This window comes from Gigantopelta aegis, chromosome 8, assembly GCF_016097555.1.
Source record: "Gigantopelta aegis isolate Gae_Host chromosome 8, Gae_host_genome, whole genome shotgun sequence".
NCBI classification, from domain to species: domain Eukaryota; kingdom Metazoa; phylum Mollusca; class Gastropoda; order Neomphalida; family Peltospiridae; genus Gigantopelta; species Gigantopelta aegis.
This window is the reverse complement of record NC_054706.1, coordinates 78,289,670-78,307,174: the sequence shown is the minus strand read 5'-3', so window position 1 is coordinate 78,307,174 and position 17,505 is coordinate 78,289,670. Positions and strand designations below refer to the sequence as shown.

Genomic DNA, 17,505 nt, shown 5'->3' with positions numbered 1-17,505 from the left:
GCCTGGCTTTAACGAGCATTGCTGAAATGGAGAAAATAAACAGAGCACTGAGCTATCTCACACACACAACATGCAGGGCGAGCCAGAGAGCGCCGGCAGTCGGTGTCGGAACCACATGAGTCACAATTCTCATGTCTGCAAGTATCTCTGCAAAATGCTACAAATCTAGGAGCTGATCTCTGTACATGATGGGTGGGGTGGAGGAGGGGAAGAGAGGAGTCACAATTCTCATGTCTACAAGTATCTCTGCAAAATGCTACAAATCTAGGAGCTGATCTCTGTTATATGATGGGTGGGATGGGGTGGGGGAGGGGAAGAGAGGAGTCACAATTCTCATGTCTGGAAGTATCTCTGCAAAATGTTATAAATCTAGGAACTGATCTCTGTCACATGATGGGTGGGGTAAGAGGGGAGGGAGGGGAAGGGAGAAGTGAACAGTGTGGTAATATAAAGGGTCAGTGACTTGCTTTCTGGGAGTATCTTTGTACTCTTTACGTCTCTTAAAAGCTGATCTATATCAAATAACAGGGAGGGAAATGGAGGGGGTGGTGGAAGAGGGTGAGCTGCTATTGGTGTCAGAACCACATGAGTCGTAGTCCCGGTTTATATATGTGCGTGTGGGCATGGGGGGTGATTTTTACATTATTCTGTCTGAGAATTGTCCAAGCATGCATGTCATGGACACAACCTCTTATTTAACCAGAGAGATCTGTCCAAGTACACACTATTGCGGAGTATACCAGAGTAGGCCTATTGTAGAGCAAAAAATAAAAAAATAAAAATACAATGAAGAGTTTGAAAAATATTGAGTTGTAGAAGCTGTTTTAAAACCAGTTCTAGTCTGTGTTTTTCTGTGGTGTTCTTGTGTTGTTAATCCCGCCTGGCTTGACAACGATAAACATGTGTCTTTCCTCAGTGTAAGTTGTGGTAATAAAACACTCAATTTGTACACACAATTTACACTCTCTAGCAACCGGTCTAATCCTTTACCAGAAATCTGTTTACTCAACCAATACACTCCCTGGGGCATAGTACAGAATTAAATACATTTAACACAAACATACCGGCTCATTTCATAAAATTTTTATATCTTTTCTAAATATGATTCTAATTCTAATACAAATAACCAGGAAGTATTTGGGTGTAAATTTTATTTAATACTTTACATATAGAAAGATTAAAACTGCCAATAACTATTATAGTAGATGTATAAAAGTATTCTCTGTTTTTGTGTAGTTAATTGAATGTTTCAGTAGGTAGGATTGCCATTAAACAAATATTGGTTTCTTTTGTTAAAACATTCAAAAGAAATGAGCCTGTTTCTTTCTTTTGTTGTATATCATTTTGAGTATATTAATAAGTTTAATCATTGAGAATCTGTTGTCATTCTTGTTATATAGCTTTTGTTCTGTTTAACGACACCACTAGAGCACATTGATTGATTGATTAATCATTGGCTATTGAATGTTGAACAGTTCGTAATTCTGACAGTCTTCAGATGAAGTGCACTAAATTCATCCACTAGCAGCAAGGGATCTGTTGTATGCACTTACACACAGACAGGACAACACATACCATGGCATTTGATATACCAGTTGTGGGACACTGGTTTGGGTCTGCCGAAGAGGTTTCTGTAACTCTTCATGTGCAAATAAGAATGTAAAGTATATATTTTTATTTTATTGTAATGAAATATTATTATAGTTAAACATCTATAAAACAACTTAAATGTTTATTTTATTGTAATGAAATATTGTTATAGTTAAACATCTATAAAACAACTTAAATGTTTATTTTTAAAAGTCAGTTATTATCTTTATATAAAAGTTAAAATTGACAGGTTGATAACATGCAGTTTATAACAGACTGACCTGTATACATCTTACATTAACATTAAAGTCAAATTAACAAATAAATAGCATTTCAAAATGTTTCTCTTTGTTTATTGACTTTGCTTTTTTTGTTACCAATATGTTACTTTAGATTCCAAAAATACTGATTTGAAGAGAAGACTATTAAATGATATTTTAAATTAACTCAATTTTTTTTGGTGTCATTTAACCTTCAAGATGAATACGAAGTCTGACAGTGTATGTTGGTATTTAGGGCTGACAATTCTGTAGAGAAACTGACGTGAGGCTAAATATGGACGTTCTCATTAGTTCAAACCATTAAAATTCACAGTAAGGTTTATACTCAAACTCAAACCTTTGTTTTGTGACTTGTATAGAAACTGAAAGGTTTTTTCTTTTATTTTTGTGTTATATAACTAAATTCTAGTATTTGAAACGTTAATTTTAACATTGTGTTTTATTTACATCTATAGAATCTACTTATTTTATCATATGCAATTTAAAGGGGCAGACCCTAGTTTTTAAACACTACAACATATTTTTCACTATTAGAGACGTTTATGATCACTGAAATCAAACATTACTTATATTTTATTCTTTAGATTATTCATTTTCATAGAACCAAAGTGTTTCTGATCATCCTGGTGTTTCTAATACCAAAAAATGCATTTTTCATATTTTTAAAAATGCACAGGCGTCGGAGAAGTCGTCATTATTGATTCGAGTTCTATAGTCTATTTTTAAGGATATTTCCTGGTTTCAACGTCACAGACTCTTCTTTCACTCTATTGTAACTTTATTAAAATGATTTACAGGTTTGTAAATTATCTAAACTTATTGTCTATTTACATGAGTTAAAACTAGGGTCTACAGCTTTAATGCTGTTTAGTTTTGGGTTATCGTGTAATAAAATATTTAACCTAACTTAAAAGATTACTGGTAAATAAAATCATGTTTAGTAAATTCAGCATTATTTTAAGGAATGTGATGATGATTATTTTTAAACATTAGTAACGGTTATTTAGAGTGTTTGCACCAGTCAAATAAACAGTGTTAGTATCAAATAATTATTGTATTTATTCATTTAAAGTTATGTGAGGCAAATTAATATATTCAAACATAAATGGAAAATTTACAAAATATCTATAGAAATAATGTATATGTAGGGCTATTTTAAACAGGTGCTTCAGAAATACCAACTGTCCTGATATGTGTTGTCCTGTCTGTGGAGGTACATATAAAATACTGCCTGCTTACCATGCCTAGTACCTTATGTCCACTGAGTAAACAACGTGCTGGGGTGTTGTACAGATGTGCCAAGATGTGATTCATTGTTGAAAATGTAAACAATGTGCTGGGGTGTTGTACAGATGTGGCAAGATGTGATTCATTGTTGAAAATGTAAACAATGTGCTGGGGTGTTATGTGGCAAGATGTAATTTATTGTTGAAAATGTAAACAATGTGCTGGGGTGCTGTACAAATGTGCCAACATGTGATTCATTGTTGAAAATGTAAACAATGTGCTGGGGTGTTGTACAAATATGGCAAGCTGTGATTCATTGTTGAAAATGTAAACAATGTGCTGGGGTGCTGTACAAATGTGCCAAGATGTGATTCATTGTTGAAAATGTAAACAATGTGCTGGGGTGTTATGTGGCAAGATGTAATTTATTGTTGAAAATGTAAACAATGTGCTGGGGTGCTGTACAAATGTGCCAAGATGTGATTTATTGTTGAAAATGTAAACAGTGTGCTGGGGTGCTGTACAGATGTGACAAGATGTGATTCATTGTTGAAAATGTAAACATGTGCTGGGGTGTTATGTGGTAAGATGTGATTCATTGTTGAAAATACAAACAATGTCCTGGGGTGCTGTACAGATGTGACAAAATGTGATTCATTGTTGAAAATGTGAACAATGTGCTGGGGTGTTGTACAGATATAACAAGATGTGATTCATTGTTGAAAATGTAAACAATGTGTTGGGGTGTTATGTGGTAAGATGTGATTCATTGTTGAAAATGTAAACAATGTGCTGGGGTGTTATGTGACAAGATGTGATTCATTGTTGGAAATGTAAACAATGTGCTGGGGTGTTATGTGGCAAGATGTGATTCATTGTTGAAAATGTAAACAATGTGCTGGGGTGTTATGTGGCAAGATGTGATTCATTGTTGAAAATGTAAACAATGTGCTGGGGTGTTATGTGACAAGATGTGATTCGTTGTTGGAAATGTAAACAATGTGCTGGGGTGTTATGTGGCAGGATGTGATTCATTGTTGAAAATGTAAACAATGTGCTGGGGTGTTATGTGACAAGATGTGATTCATTGTTGAAAATGTAAACAATGTGCTGGGGTGTTATGTGGCAAGATGTGATTCATTGTTGAAAATGTAAACAATGTGCTGGAGTGTTATGTGGCAAGATGTGATTCATTGTTGAAAATGTAAACAATGTGCTGGGGTGTTATGTGACAAGATGTGATTCATTGTTGGAAATGTAAACAATGTGCTGGGGTGTTATGTGGCAGGATGTGATTCATTGTTGAAAATGTAAACAATGTGCTGGGGTGTTATGTGGCAGGATGTGATTCATTGTTGAAAATGTAAACAATGTGCTGGGGTGTTATGTGGCAGGATGTGATTCATTGTTGAAAATGTAAACAATGTGCTGGGGTGTTATGTGGCAGGATGTGATTCATTGTTGAAAATGTAAACAATGTGCTGGGGTGTTATGTGGCAGGATGTGATTCATTGTTGAAAATGCTTTCAACACATAATCACTTGATTATTCAGTCGAAAGCAATGATTGTTTTTTTATTATTAATTTCATTCGTTTATTATATTTTAACTATGAAATGATAGTTTGAAAGGATATAATGAATGAATGAATTAATTAATTAATTAACGTTTAATGACACCCCAACATGAAAAAAATTGATCGGTTATTGGGTACATGTCAAACTACATTTGAACTGCCAGAAATACTATCATAAACCTTTTTGCACTCTGACACTTTGAAAAATAAAAATAATTCCCATCATTATTACATGTTTAAATTTCCACGTATCAGATATCTCAGAGTTGAAATATAGACATATCATACTCTTATAACCACTTGCTATTAAAAAACACAAAAAAGAAGATGAAAAATTTGTTTTCCATTTTTCACAGATATGGTTAGTTGCATTACGCAACTGCCATGTTAGTTATTAGTTATTATGGTAATTAGCAGATTCAAATTCTGTAACCCAACAATGATTCAAATTCATTTGTTAACGACAGCACAGAGATAGAGTTAATGATATATCAGTTCATATGTAATGGGTCTAAAGATAGACTGTTAAGTGGGTATGGTTTAATTGACTGATAGGTGAAGCATATTGCATGTGTGCTGTGAGACCCACTGTGTACATGCCACCCACTGCAATATTGACAGGTTCATAGTTAATAACACAGGTCTCACAATACACTTTGTTTTTCCCATTAACTGAGCAGCCGCCAAATAGCAATTACATTGATAGCTGTTTCCTTCTAGCTTGATGCTATCAATCGACTGGCATTCGTGCTACCTGTCTCTGTTGTAGGCAAATCATATTAAACCTTATAAGGACAGCACTCGGTATTGTTGGCTTGGGACGGTACATGTAAGTACTTGGTAATCATTACCGTATAAAACTACACAGGTCATCGGTATTGTGTAGCTGAAGATTTAAGTATATCATAATATTAGGTTGATTTCACTTCAGTATTAGTGTTATTAATAAGCTTCTAATTTGTTTAAAAGTTTAGATAATTATAAGATAATATATGAAGCAGCAGTGAATGTTTGTTACTACAGTTATTTTGTTTTCTGTCACGGTGCGTGTTAGATCATTGTCTTCTACACCTGTACAGACCACTTTCTTTCATATTAATGATTATCTGGCTTAATGAATTGTTAACAGTTTTGTTTTAGATAGTCCCTTTTTTATCCTGTTTGTTAGCAGTTTTCTAGAAAGACATTTTTTTTTTTTTTTTTTTTCTAGAACATCTGCCCTTGGTTATTATTATCTTTCTAGATAGTCAATTTGTTTTTCAATCCTGTCTGCTATCAGGTTTTCTAGACAATTTTTTGTGTTCTTGTCTATAATTAGTTTTCTAGACAATCCATTTTCTGTGGATCGATCCTCATTGGTGGGTCCATTGGGTTATTTCTCATTCCATCCAGTGCACCATGACTGGTATATCAAAGGCCGTGGTATGTGCTATCCCGTCTGTGGGATGACACATATAAAAGATCCCTTGCTACTAATGCATCGCATTTTCTCTGTAAGTCTATATGTCAAAATAGCCAAATGTTTGACATCCAGTAGCCGATGATTAACAAATCAATGTGCTCTAGTGGTGTCGTTAAACAAAACAAACTTTATCTTTGTTGAAGCAGAAGTGATAGATTCAACTCCTTTGGTAGAATCTTCACCTGACGTGCTTTCACTACAGGATCAAACCTACTTGGTGCAGCAATTCTCCGATTTGTTTTTCCTCTCCCAATTAGTGCTCCACAACTAGAATATCAAAGACTATGGTGTCTGCTGTCTTGTCTGTGGACATATAAAAGATCCCTTGCTGATAACTGAAAAATGTAACAGGTTTCCTCTGAAGATTGCAAGTCAAACTTGTCAAACGTTTAACATTCAATGGCTGAAGATTAATAAATAAATAAATAATAAATATATGTGCTTTAATGGTGTTATTAAATAAAACAAATGTTAACATTGTTGATGCAGAATTAAATCCAATCAATGGGATAGTTCAGTGATCACTTCAGTTGTTTTTGTGTATTAGTGTTTGGGATGTAGCCCAGTGGTACAGCGCTCGCTCGATGTGATGGGCCCATTGGGCTATTTCTCGTTCCAGCCAATGCACCACGACTGGTATATCAAAGGCCATGGTATGTACTACCCTGTCTGTGGGATGGTGCATATAAAAGATCCCTTGCTGCTAATCGAAAAGAGTAGCCCATGAAGTGGCAACAGCGGGTTTCATCTCTCATTATCTGTGTGGTCTATAACCATATGTTTGACGCCATATAACCATAGATAAAATGTGTTGAGTGTGTCATTAAATAAAACATTTCTTTCTTTCTTTCTTGTTTCTTATTGATGGCAGTATTTTTATGTCTTAGTGTTATGAAAAGTCCTCTTACATAAAGTTAGTGTTAAAAACCCAAATCTCTTAACATGTTAATAGGATTCGTATTAAAATTAATGTATTTGGCACTGAATGGGTTAATAGTTTGACTGATAAGGTAATCATCATATTGTGATTAATTGCTTGATATTATATAGGTTAATATATTGTGTTATGAAAAGTCCTCTTACATAAAGTTAGTGTTAAAAACCCAAATCTCTTAACATGTTAATAGGATTCGTATTAAAATTAATGTATTTGGCACTGAATGGGTTAATATTTTGACTGATAAGGTAATCATCATATTGTGATTAATTGCTTGATATTATATAGGTTAATATATTGACTGATTATTAAAATGAATAGACATTATATAGGTTAATATTTTGAATGATTATTAAAATGTATGCACTTGGTACTGAAAGAGTTAATATTTTGTTTGATCATTAGATCTGTATTAAAATGAATATACTTAGTATGTATTAATTCAAATCGATGTACCTGGCACCGAATGGGTTAATATTTTGTCTGATAATTAGATCTGTATTAAAATGAATATACTTGGTATGTGTTAATTCAAATCGATGTACCTGGCACTGAATGGGTTAATATTTTGTCTGATTGTGTGTGTCTTAAACCGAGATGTTCGCTATGATGCTAGCAATATAAACAGATATGTTTGTGGAAATAATGTTCTAGTTTCATTTACTGCGAGCCTAAAAGTGTGCTGAAACCCTAGTGATCAATAATGTATTTATCCCCGACAATGGTGTTCTCAATGTTGGTGCTGGGTCTCTTCCACATGTTGCTGCGGCAGCGGCGGCTATCACACAAGATAGATCACTAATTGTAAATCACTTACACTTCTACTGCTTGTACCTGCCCATGATGTAAACTGGCAATCTTCAATGACTGTTTTGTTACGTTTATTTATCACTAAATACACAAATCCATCAACTGTTAGTGGTACGTTTTATCGCATATTTTATAGTGCTTGTGTATATGGTGGCTTTGGATGATTTAGTGGAAAGATAATACATCTGTTGTGAGAGAAGGTAATGAATAACTAAATTATTATAATTAAATGGAACACATATATAATACATCTGTTGCAGAATGTGACAGCATGATAAATGGAATATATGTTGATAGTTATGGCTCTCTTTCTGAATGTGATAGGACAAAATTTGATGAGTAAATAGTATGGAAAGTTAATGAAATATTAATGTGTCAATAAAATTTTGTGAAATATTTATTTTTATATTACATTTTAATTTTTCTTTTGGTGTTTTTAGGGTAATTGACTTTTCACTTTTCACTTGCCACTTTTGTTACTGTAATATAAGCATATAACATAAGAATTGATTAATTACAGTTAATATTTTGTTTTATTTGGTAAAATTAAAAGGTGAAAATGTTAGTGGTAATGAATGGTCTAGCTTTTTACATTTAGTTCTATATTAAGTTTTTGCTTTTGGCTGCATTTCTCACATACTTTTTATAAATGTTAAATTAATGAACATCCAGTCATAGTAATATCTCTTAAAGAAATTAAAACTCAGTCAATTTTTTCAATTTAATTTATAATTTATTTAATGTTTATATTTCACTGACAACTACATTAATCATAAATTTTATATTTCAAATCTATAATTTTTTTTGTTTAAATGACCACCCTGCCCTAAAAAACAACAACAAAAACAACCACAATAACACAAAACAACCCTTTCCAAAAAACAAAGAAAAAGACAGCAACCACTATCAAGCAATTTTTTTTACCCCAGACTTATTTAATGTGTGTGAAATGTTTATTTTGAAAAAGTGTTTAGTTATGTTTACACATGATGTTCTTAATATTCATGTTTAAAAGACAGTTTGATGTGCTCACGAAACATCTTATTCACTTAAAAATTGTATTAATTTGGTTTGCCAGGCTTGTGACAATCATAACAAGTGTTCATTCAAAGCATATGGATCTAGTGTGTTGTATTGTGTACTGTTATTGAAGAAAACACTATTATTGTAGAATACACTATTATTGTAGAATACACTATTATTGTGAAAGCTATTGTTGAGCTGTACACGAAAGTTTGACCTTCAGGGTTTCAGTCATTATACTTCAGCATGTAAACTTTTGTTTACGAATACAGTGGGTAAGAAAACAAAAACATGTTATTTGTCATATTAAAGTAACTAGGCAGTTCTGTGTATGTTAATAGTGTCATTTTTATTCTTGTCACTACCTGACCTGTGAAATGTGCAGATATCTTGTTTTATGTGCTTATTTACTTCAAGTAAATAGTATCGACTCGAGAATTGTAATTAGATTTTATTCATACTTTAGTTATAGCTCATTGATCAATGAAAAAGGATCAAAGGAGTTTAAGTATTTCCGTACGTGTGCATTTTTTATTCATATTTTAACAGGTGTGTCATTATTTTGACAATAAAAATTGATAGGTTCAAATCTGATAGCATTAATGTAATATTTGCTATTTATTTAATATGAACAGAGGTATAGCGTTAAGACAACCTTATAAATAACATGTAATGGAGTGGTATTTCTTTAATAACAAACATACGTATAAAGTTATGTTATAAAATCTTAAAAAGTCAGTTGTGTTATAAAATCTTAAAAAGTCAGTTATGTTATTAAATCTTAAAAAGTCAGTTATGTTATAAAATCTTAAAAAGTCAGTTATGTTATTAAATCTTAAAAAGTCAGTTATGTTATTAAATCTTAAAATGTCCGTTATGTTATTAAATCTTAAAAAGTCAGTTATGTTATTAAATCTTAAAAAGTCAATTATGTTATAAAAACTTAAAAAGTCAATTGAATTTTTGAATAAACTGTTTAACTTCTACATTTCCTTCACTTTTCTTCACCTTCCCTTTACTTATGTCTTCTTTGCTGCTTTTAGGGGTTAAATACATGTATGTAGGGACCATATGTATAATACCACACATAACAGTTTTGAAAAATATATATTGCACATTTGTTCTGCTGGTATTTCAATTAAGAAAACATAGTAAACATAATACTGTAAAATCCTGTGATCATTTAATTTATGATGTCAAATATTTCCTATATGTTATTGTATTATATAGTTTTATTTGTTATATGCAGTATTTGTTTTTGTGTTAGTTTTTACTAAATGTTTTAAATGTGTATACTCTACACTGTAGTCATGCTGTTTTCTTTCTATCTTTTTTAGATGTTGAGTTCTTATCTGAATGAAGTTGGATATTTATTAGTACTAGCCAGCTACAAATGAAGAAATGTGTTTGCTCCTTTTTGTGTAATAACTACAATGGACCAATCAGGGACCTTGTTACATTAATATGTGATTCCAAAGGACTACCAGCCAGTGAGCTTTTGCATTAGGATGTGAAGGCTCGAAACTGCAAAAATGACTTTGATGCATAATGACATGGATAGGCATATCACCCAGACCAATGACCGTCTGCTGTGTATAAAACAGGTAACTTTTATTCATTATCACATATATCTTAGGTCAACTTTGTATAAAACAGGTATTGGGCTATTTCTCATTCCAGCCAGTGCATCAAGACTGGTATATCAAAAGCCGTGACATGTGCTATCCTGTCTTTGGGATGGTGCATATAAAAGATCGCTTGCTACTAAAGGAAAAATGTAGCGGGTTTCCTCTCTATGACTGTTAAAATTACCATATGGTTGACATCCAATAGCTAATACTTAATAAATTAATGTGCTCTAGTAGTGCCATTAAACAAAACAAACTTTATTATTTCTTACTGATTTGGCAGCTTCTCCCATCTTTTGACTTCTTTTGCTGTCCATCTCTGCCAACCAGTCCTTGTCTTTTGTAGCCATCCATGCTACGTGTCTGCTATTTCCTGTTAGCTATGTATAATCTATGTAAAGCAACCCTTTCATTAAAACTTTTAACAATGTCCTCGTATGGATAAGGCACTGGATAGAGATTCATGGAATCATCCACTATTTTAACAATGTCCTCGTATGGATAAGGCACTGGATAGAGATTCATGGAATCATCCACTATTTTAACAATGTCCTCGTATGGATAAGGCACTGGATAGAGATTCATGGAATCATCCACTATTTTAACAATGTCCTCGTATGGATAAGGCACTGGATAGAGATTCATGGAATCATCCACTATTTTAACAATGTCCTCGTATGGATGAGGCACTGGATAGAGATTCATGGAATCTTCCACTATTTTAACAATGTCCTCATATGGATGAGGCACTGGATAGAGATTCATGGAATCGTCCACTATTTTTCAAATTCCCATTTGACTCTGCATTGTACCGAGATACGGCCTTTATTACGTGTTATGGTTTTGTCATTCAGATGTACATATGAACCTCCAAAAAAAGCTAAGAAATAGGAATTGAGATAGATGTATATGAATCAAATATGTGTTATAATAATAATAATAATATATTGCTTTGCACTGAATAGCCTGTGTTGAAAGATATTTTGTAATGTGGTTGTGTAGTAACTATTATCAATAAATGATGACTTGTCACTTACATCAAGAAAGACTATTGGTGATTGATTTCTCGTCCACATCTTGTGTTTGGCTGTTATCTCAAGGGTGATGCAAAAATACAAATAAATGTGCATTAGTTTGATTAAACCATTGTCTCCCAGGATACATGATGGCTTATTAGCCGACAGGGCTATTTTGATTGCTTTGAAAAACTCTATTAGGCGAGGCAATTTGCCATCTTGAAATATTCACCAGACAGACAGCTCAAACATTTTGAAATATGTCTCCCCTTGTTTTGATCGGCCGATATGCACAGTTATGATCTCAAACAACTGAAACAAAAATAAGAAATGTGTGGGTTTGTCTTTTTTTGAGAAATGAATTAATTTTATGTTTATTTAACACATTTGGTTGATTCTTTTTTAAAGAGACTGTGTTGAGTTACATGTCATTGTAAAATGATTCTGATTAATAAAACTTTGTCACCAAAACAAGTTATTTCAGGAAGCTCACTGATGCCAAAATACAGAGTGGGAGAATGAATTCTTATTAATAGTTGTGTATTTCATTTATAGCTGCCAATTTAAAATAGCCAGCACTCTTACATTTGTAGCACGTGTTACACGTTCACATTAATTTTGCACTATTGTTGGTGTTTGGGCTCCAATTATTTTCAAAGATGGCAAGATGAAAATAGACAGTGAGCAATTAAAATTTAAAAAAACAATGAGTTGAAAACCAAACATTTATTTTTTCCATGACAATTGTTTAAGTAAAACAAGTTGTACATAAAAAGTGGGTAGTAGTGTGAAACGAGGTTGTTAAAACTGCTAGTATCAGTCTATCAAGTTTCTATATAGTCCCATCCTTCTACAAAAATGCTTTTTGTAAGTAATTTCAGTTTGGTTTGTCACAAGAAGAAAAGTAAAAGTGTTTTGGATATATATAAAAAAAAAACCCAACTATTTTTGTGTGCAATTTAGAAAACAATCAACTCACAAATAAATAACTTGTAGTAACTTTCATAATATGAAAAAAAAAGTCTTCCTTGTGGCACGGACTATAAAATATTATAATACAACATGTATTAATAACATTTTACAGTTACTGTTCCACAGTTTGCTGCTGTTTAACATATTATCGACTAGTAGAGCCTTTTTAATGACTGCTATTACACATACAATGTATTTTCTTCAGTAGAATATTGGTGTCTGTTATTCTATGTGTTTCTGGTCGTTACATTGTTTGTAGTAATCTAAACTAGATTTTATTTACCAATAAATTCATTAATATGAAAATCCATTTATTAGAAAATATAACGATGTTTAAGCTAATAGAAAGATTAATAAATAAAGTCATTATGACTATCAGAAACACATTGGATATAGAAACACTAATGTTCTAAACACGTTTTTATTTAAAGCATAATTTTAGCTGTTAAAAAGACCTTTTTACAGAATATTATATAACCACTGATTCGCAACTGGTACATAAAATCTATGGTATGTGATGACCTGTCTGTGTAAATATTCATATAAAAGACCTTTTTATGAATTAAATGTAGCCAACATGGGTTTCTTCTCTAAGGTTTAAAACAAAGTGTTACAAATATGCTAGAAATTTAGAGGGGCTGATTTTCCATTTTATTTAAATTATTTGATTAATTGTCAGCTATTGGATGTCAAAGACTGTGATATGTGCTGTCTTGCATATGGGAAAATGGATATAAAACTAAAATATCCTTTGCTTGTTTGTTTGTTTTTAGTTTTTAGGTTTTTTTTTTTTGTCTCTGCAGTGGTGAAGTTTAACTTTAAAGTGTTACTTTTAGATAAATTTCTCACAATCAGTAAGTCATAGGTCGGTAAAACGTGGTTTATAGTTGCACCTATAGATGTTCATTAAATTACTAATTGTCTGTGTGATGGCAGCAAGTCTCCCCCCCCCCCCCCCCCCCCCCCCCCGACAAAATGTTGAAATAAGCATACATCGTGTATTATGTTACATACCAACTAGTCGAAGGTTAAAATGTCTTGTGATGCTGTTAAAGACCTATTCCTTTCTCTCAATACAAATACAGCACAGAATTGATGTAGCGTGCTGGTACATATCCACAGGTAGGTTTGAGGGTCAAAATCACTTACTCTTAATATATATTTTTTGATGGAGCATGACTCGAACCCGACTAAAACTTTTGCTTACCACAATCTAGTCCCCCTGCATAATGTCCTGCACAAACACCGTAGAATGCAATGACAAACAATATTCCCATAACCCCCCTCCCCCGCTTAAAGAATTATTCTTTTAAATACATTTAGACAGCATAACTCACACCACATCCCACCCTTTAAAAACTTTGCATGCCACAGTTTCGACCCTCCTGCACATGCTTGTGATTGTACAATGACAAACATTCATTTCTGTGTTCCCCCTCTGACCTGTGTAGATGTTTTTGGCTACACGCCTCGTGTTTACCTGGACATGATTACCTCTGCATGATTACCTTCTGCAGATGAGCTGATCACCTGCAATTTGCTGCAGTGAGCAGGTAAGCAACACTAACACAGTGTTAACAGTTGCAGATCGCCATCAGATACTCCCCTACATCAACAGCTCGTCGTTGGGTGGTATGCTGGTGTTGTGAACGCCAATTCGAACTGAGAATAGCTCGCATAGTTCACTTCAACACCGGCAACACGCACACATCTTCCCTCCTCATGCGCCTTTTCCCTTCTTACTACAATAATAAGATATGTTTGCTGAAATAGTTAGCAAGATTTTGTCTATAAATATTCTGTCAGTGTTGGACTTGTCGACTGTGTATGGATGGTGTTGGGGAAGACTCCTCTGCCGGCTATCTTTATTGCCATGGATAGGTCCTGCTTGTTAGTTTTCAGTGGAGGATCTGTCTTGTTTACAAAGTCGTTGAAAAACAAGCCCGATAACGAAAGAAAACACCTATTAGAAGACTTCTGATGAGATAAACATACACTTTAAGTGATGTATCTGCTGACAGGACATGTATATATTTAACAAAACGGTCTTAAAAAAGAAACAAAAAACCTTGTTAATTAAATTTAAGCAAATTAAATTCTATGATAACCAGCATGTATCAGTTTAAATCTTGAAAGTAAAAGCATTTTAAAATGTCAATTAATTTTAAAATATTGGAAGACCCGTTAACCTGTATTTACTAATTTAAATACTGGATTAACCTGTATTAACCTGTCAGATAAATGCACTAAGTTAAACAAGAGAAAACTCTTTCTAAACATATTTGTGAGTTTCTCTCAGACAGGACAGCATAAACCATGGTTTTTGTTATGTCGGTCGTTGAGCACTAATTCTCAACTTTATGAATGCTGCTCGCTCGCTCTCTCTCTCTCTCTCTCTCTCTCTCTCTCTGTCTCTGTCTCTGTCTCTGTCTCTGTCTCTGTCTCTGTCTCTGTCTCTGTCTCTGTCTCTGTCCCTGTCTCTGTCTCTGTCTCTGTCTCTGTCTCTGTCTCGCTGTCTCTATCTCTCTCACTCTCTCTCTCTCTCTCTCTCTCTCTCTCTCTCTCTCTCTCTCTCTCTCTTTTAAAATACTAGATTATGGTATTATTTTATTTTTAATGCATATTTTTAGATTCTATTTTTTAAAATACTAACAATTATCATATTATATATTGTTACTAATTGTTACTCAGCACCCAGATTTCCATTGAGACTTTAATCACAATGTGGTGTAATCATTATTAAAACAATATGATCTAATTATTATATAAAATAATATGGTGTAATAATTTTTAAAACAATGACACAATAATTATTAAAAACAGTATGGTGTAATCATTATTAAAAACAATATGATGTAATAATTATTAAAACAATATTGTGTAATGATTATAAAAGTGTATGGTGTAATTATTATAACATGGTATAATTATTGTTAAAAACAATATGGTATAATCATTATTAAAAACAATATGGTGTAATAATTATTCAAATAATACCATATGATAATTATTAAAAATAATACAATGTAATAGCTATTAACAATGTGGTGTAACCATTACTAACACAATATGTTATAATCATTATTAAAAACAATATGGTGTATAATCATTATCAAAAATAATATGGTATAATAGTTATTTGAAACAAATTGGGGTAATTATTATTATAAACTAATCTGGTGTAATCATTATTTAAACAATATGGTGTATAATACTTATTAAGAACAATTTGGTGTGATGATTTTAAACAATATGGTGTAATAACTATAAAACAATATTGCTCCAGACACCATGAGAGTGAAGTTGACACTCCAGGCATAGACTGTTAGCTTAATGGAACTTGGCTGACGAACAACAATTAATTTGTAGACTGGTGCTTTTCAGTTTGATCTGAGATTAATTATTTGTTGTGTGAGACTCGTCGGTGGCTGTCAATAACTTGTTAATCATGTTGCTGGCTAACGGTGCTCTTCGCATCCATGTCTTATGCATGAGGTGTATACTCTTCACCAGTTTACATCTACCACAATAACATGTTTAAACCTTCCTCGTTTAGTCCAAGAAAGAAGTGTTTTATTTAACGACGCACTCAACACATTTTATTTACGGTTATATGGCGTCAGACATATGGTTAAGGACCACACAGATTTTGAGAGGAAACCCGCTGTCGCCACTACATGGGCTACTCTTCCGATTAGCAGCAAGGGATCTTTTATTTGGCAGGATAGCACAAACCATGGCCTTTGTTGAACCAGTTATGGAACACTGGTCAGTGCAAGTGGTTTACACCTTCCCATTGAGCCTTGCGGAGCACTCACTCAGGGTTTGGAGTCGGTATCTGGATTAAAAATCCCATGCCTCGACTGGGATCCAAACCTAGTACCTACCAGCCTGTAGACCGATGGCCTGCCACGACGCCACCGAGGTCGGTTGTTTAGTCCATTACCGGTCCAACTATAATTTTCATATAGGTTTCATCTCTGCAGGTCTGTCAGACTGTCGGTTGGTCTATCCATCTGTCTGTCTGTCCATCTCTCCACTTACAATTTTTCGAATGTTTTTTTGCACAATGCCTCAAGATATTGTGCTGAAATTTTGCATATAGTTTGATCAAATTTGACTTAATGGCAATTTACTCATTATTAATGGACTTATGGCCCTTGAACTTAGAAGATACGAAAATTAGTTTTCATTTTATTTTTTTCGCAATGTCTCAGGATTTAGAGCTGAAATGTTGTGTATAGCTTTATCATGTACAGTTACAGATCAGCTTTGACTTTCATGGCGATTTACCTCTTTTTTTTTACAGAGTTATCACCCTTGAACTTAAGAGATACAACAATTTGTTGGGCCACTAGAGGACAATAGCTGATGATCAATTAATCAATGTGCTCTAGTGGTGTCAGCAGTACACTCAGAGTGTTTGTTATAGAGTTAGAAATGAAAAATAAACAAATACGCTAAAAGCACCTCAGCATACATAATGTAAAAGAAAAGGAATCAAGAGAGAAAAACAATGTTGTATTATAGATTTGTATACATTTTATACATAAAACAAACATTTAAATCTCTTCTCTTAGAGAGTTAGAAATAAACGTAAAACAAATTAGATGCTGAAAATAGCACAGCAACATACAAGAACAGAAATTAAGGAAGAGAAAAACAAAACATTGTAGCAATGGAGCTTATACATGTACCACAACAAAACGGATTACAACTATTATTTAATGTTTAGAATTGTGCAGCGATATCTTAATTACGGTTATATGGTTAAGGACCACACAGATAATGGGAGAGAAAAAACGCTGCCACCACACTATGGGGTACTCTTTCCAATTAGCAGCAAGGGATCTTTTATATGCAGCATCCCATAAACAGGACAGTATATACCACAGCCTTTGTTACATCAATTGTGGAGCACAATGCGATACTGAACATAATGTTCATTGGTTTCATAAGGAAACATACCTGTATTTAATAGTGT

General features: G+C 33.2%; 1 protein-coding gene across 4 annotated transcripts in view; it reads left to right on the top strand.

Moving 5' to 3' along the window:
- LOC121379375 (zinc finger MIZ domain-containing protein 1-like) overlaps positions 1 to 17,505 on the top strand; it is a 241,183-nt gene that overhangs the window by 30,307 nt on the left and 193,371 nt on the right. For 3 of the 4 annotated variants that reach the window (XM_041507961.1, XM_041507963.1, XM_041507959.1), the window contains exon 2: positions 10,243 to 10,509. In XM_041507961.1, the coding sequence (XP_041363895.1) occupies positions 10,438 to 10,509 (72 nt within the window). In that variant the 5' untranslated portion in view covers positions 10,243 to 10,437. Of the gene's footprint in view, positions 1 to 5,406; positions 5,503 to 10,242; positions 10,510 to 17,505 lie in introns of those variants that run through there. The other variant, XM_041507960.1, reaches the window with a different exon arrangement.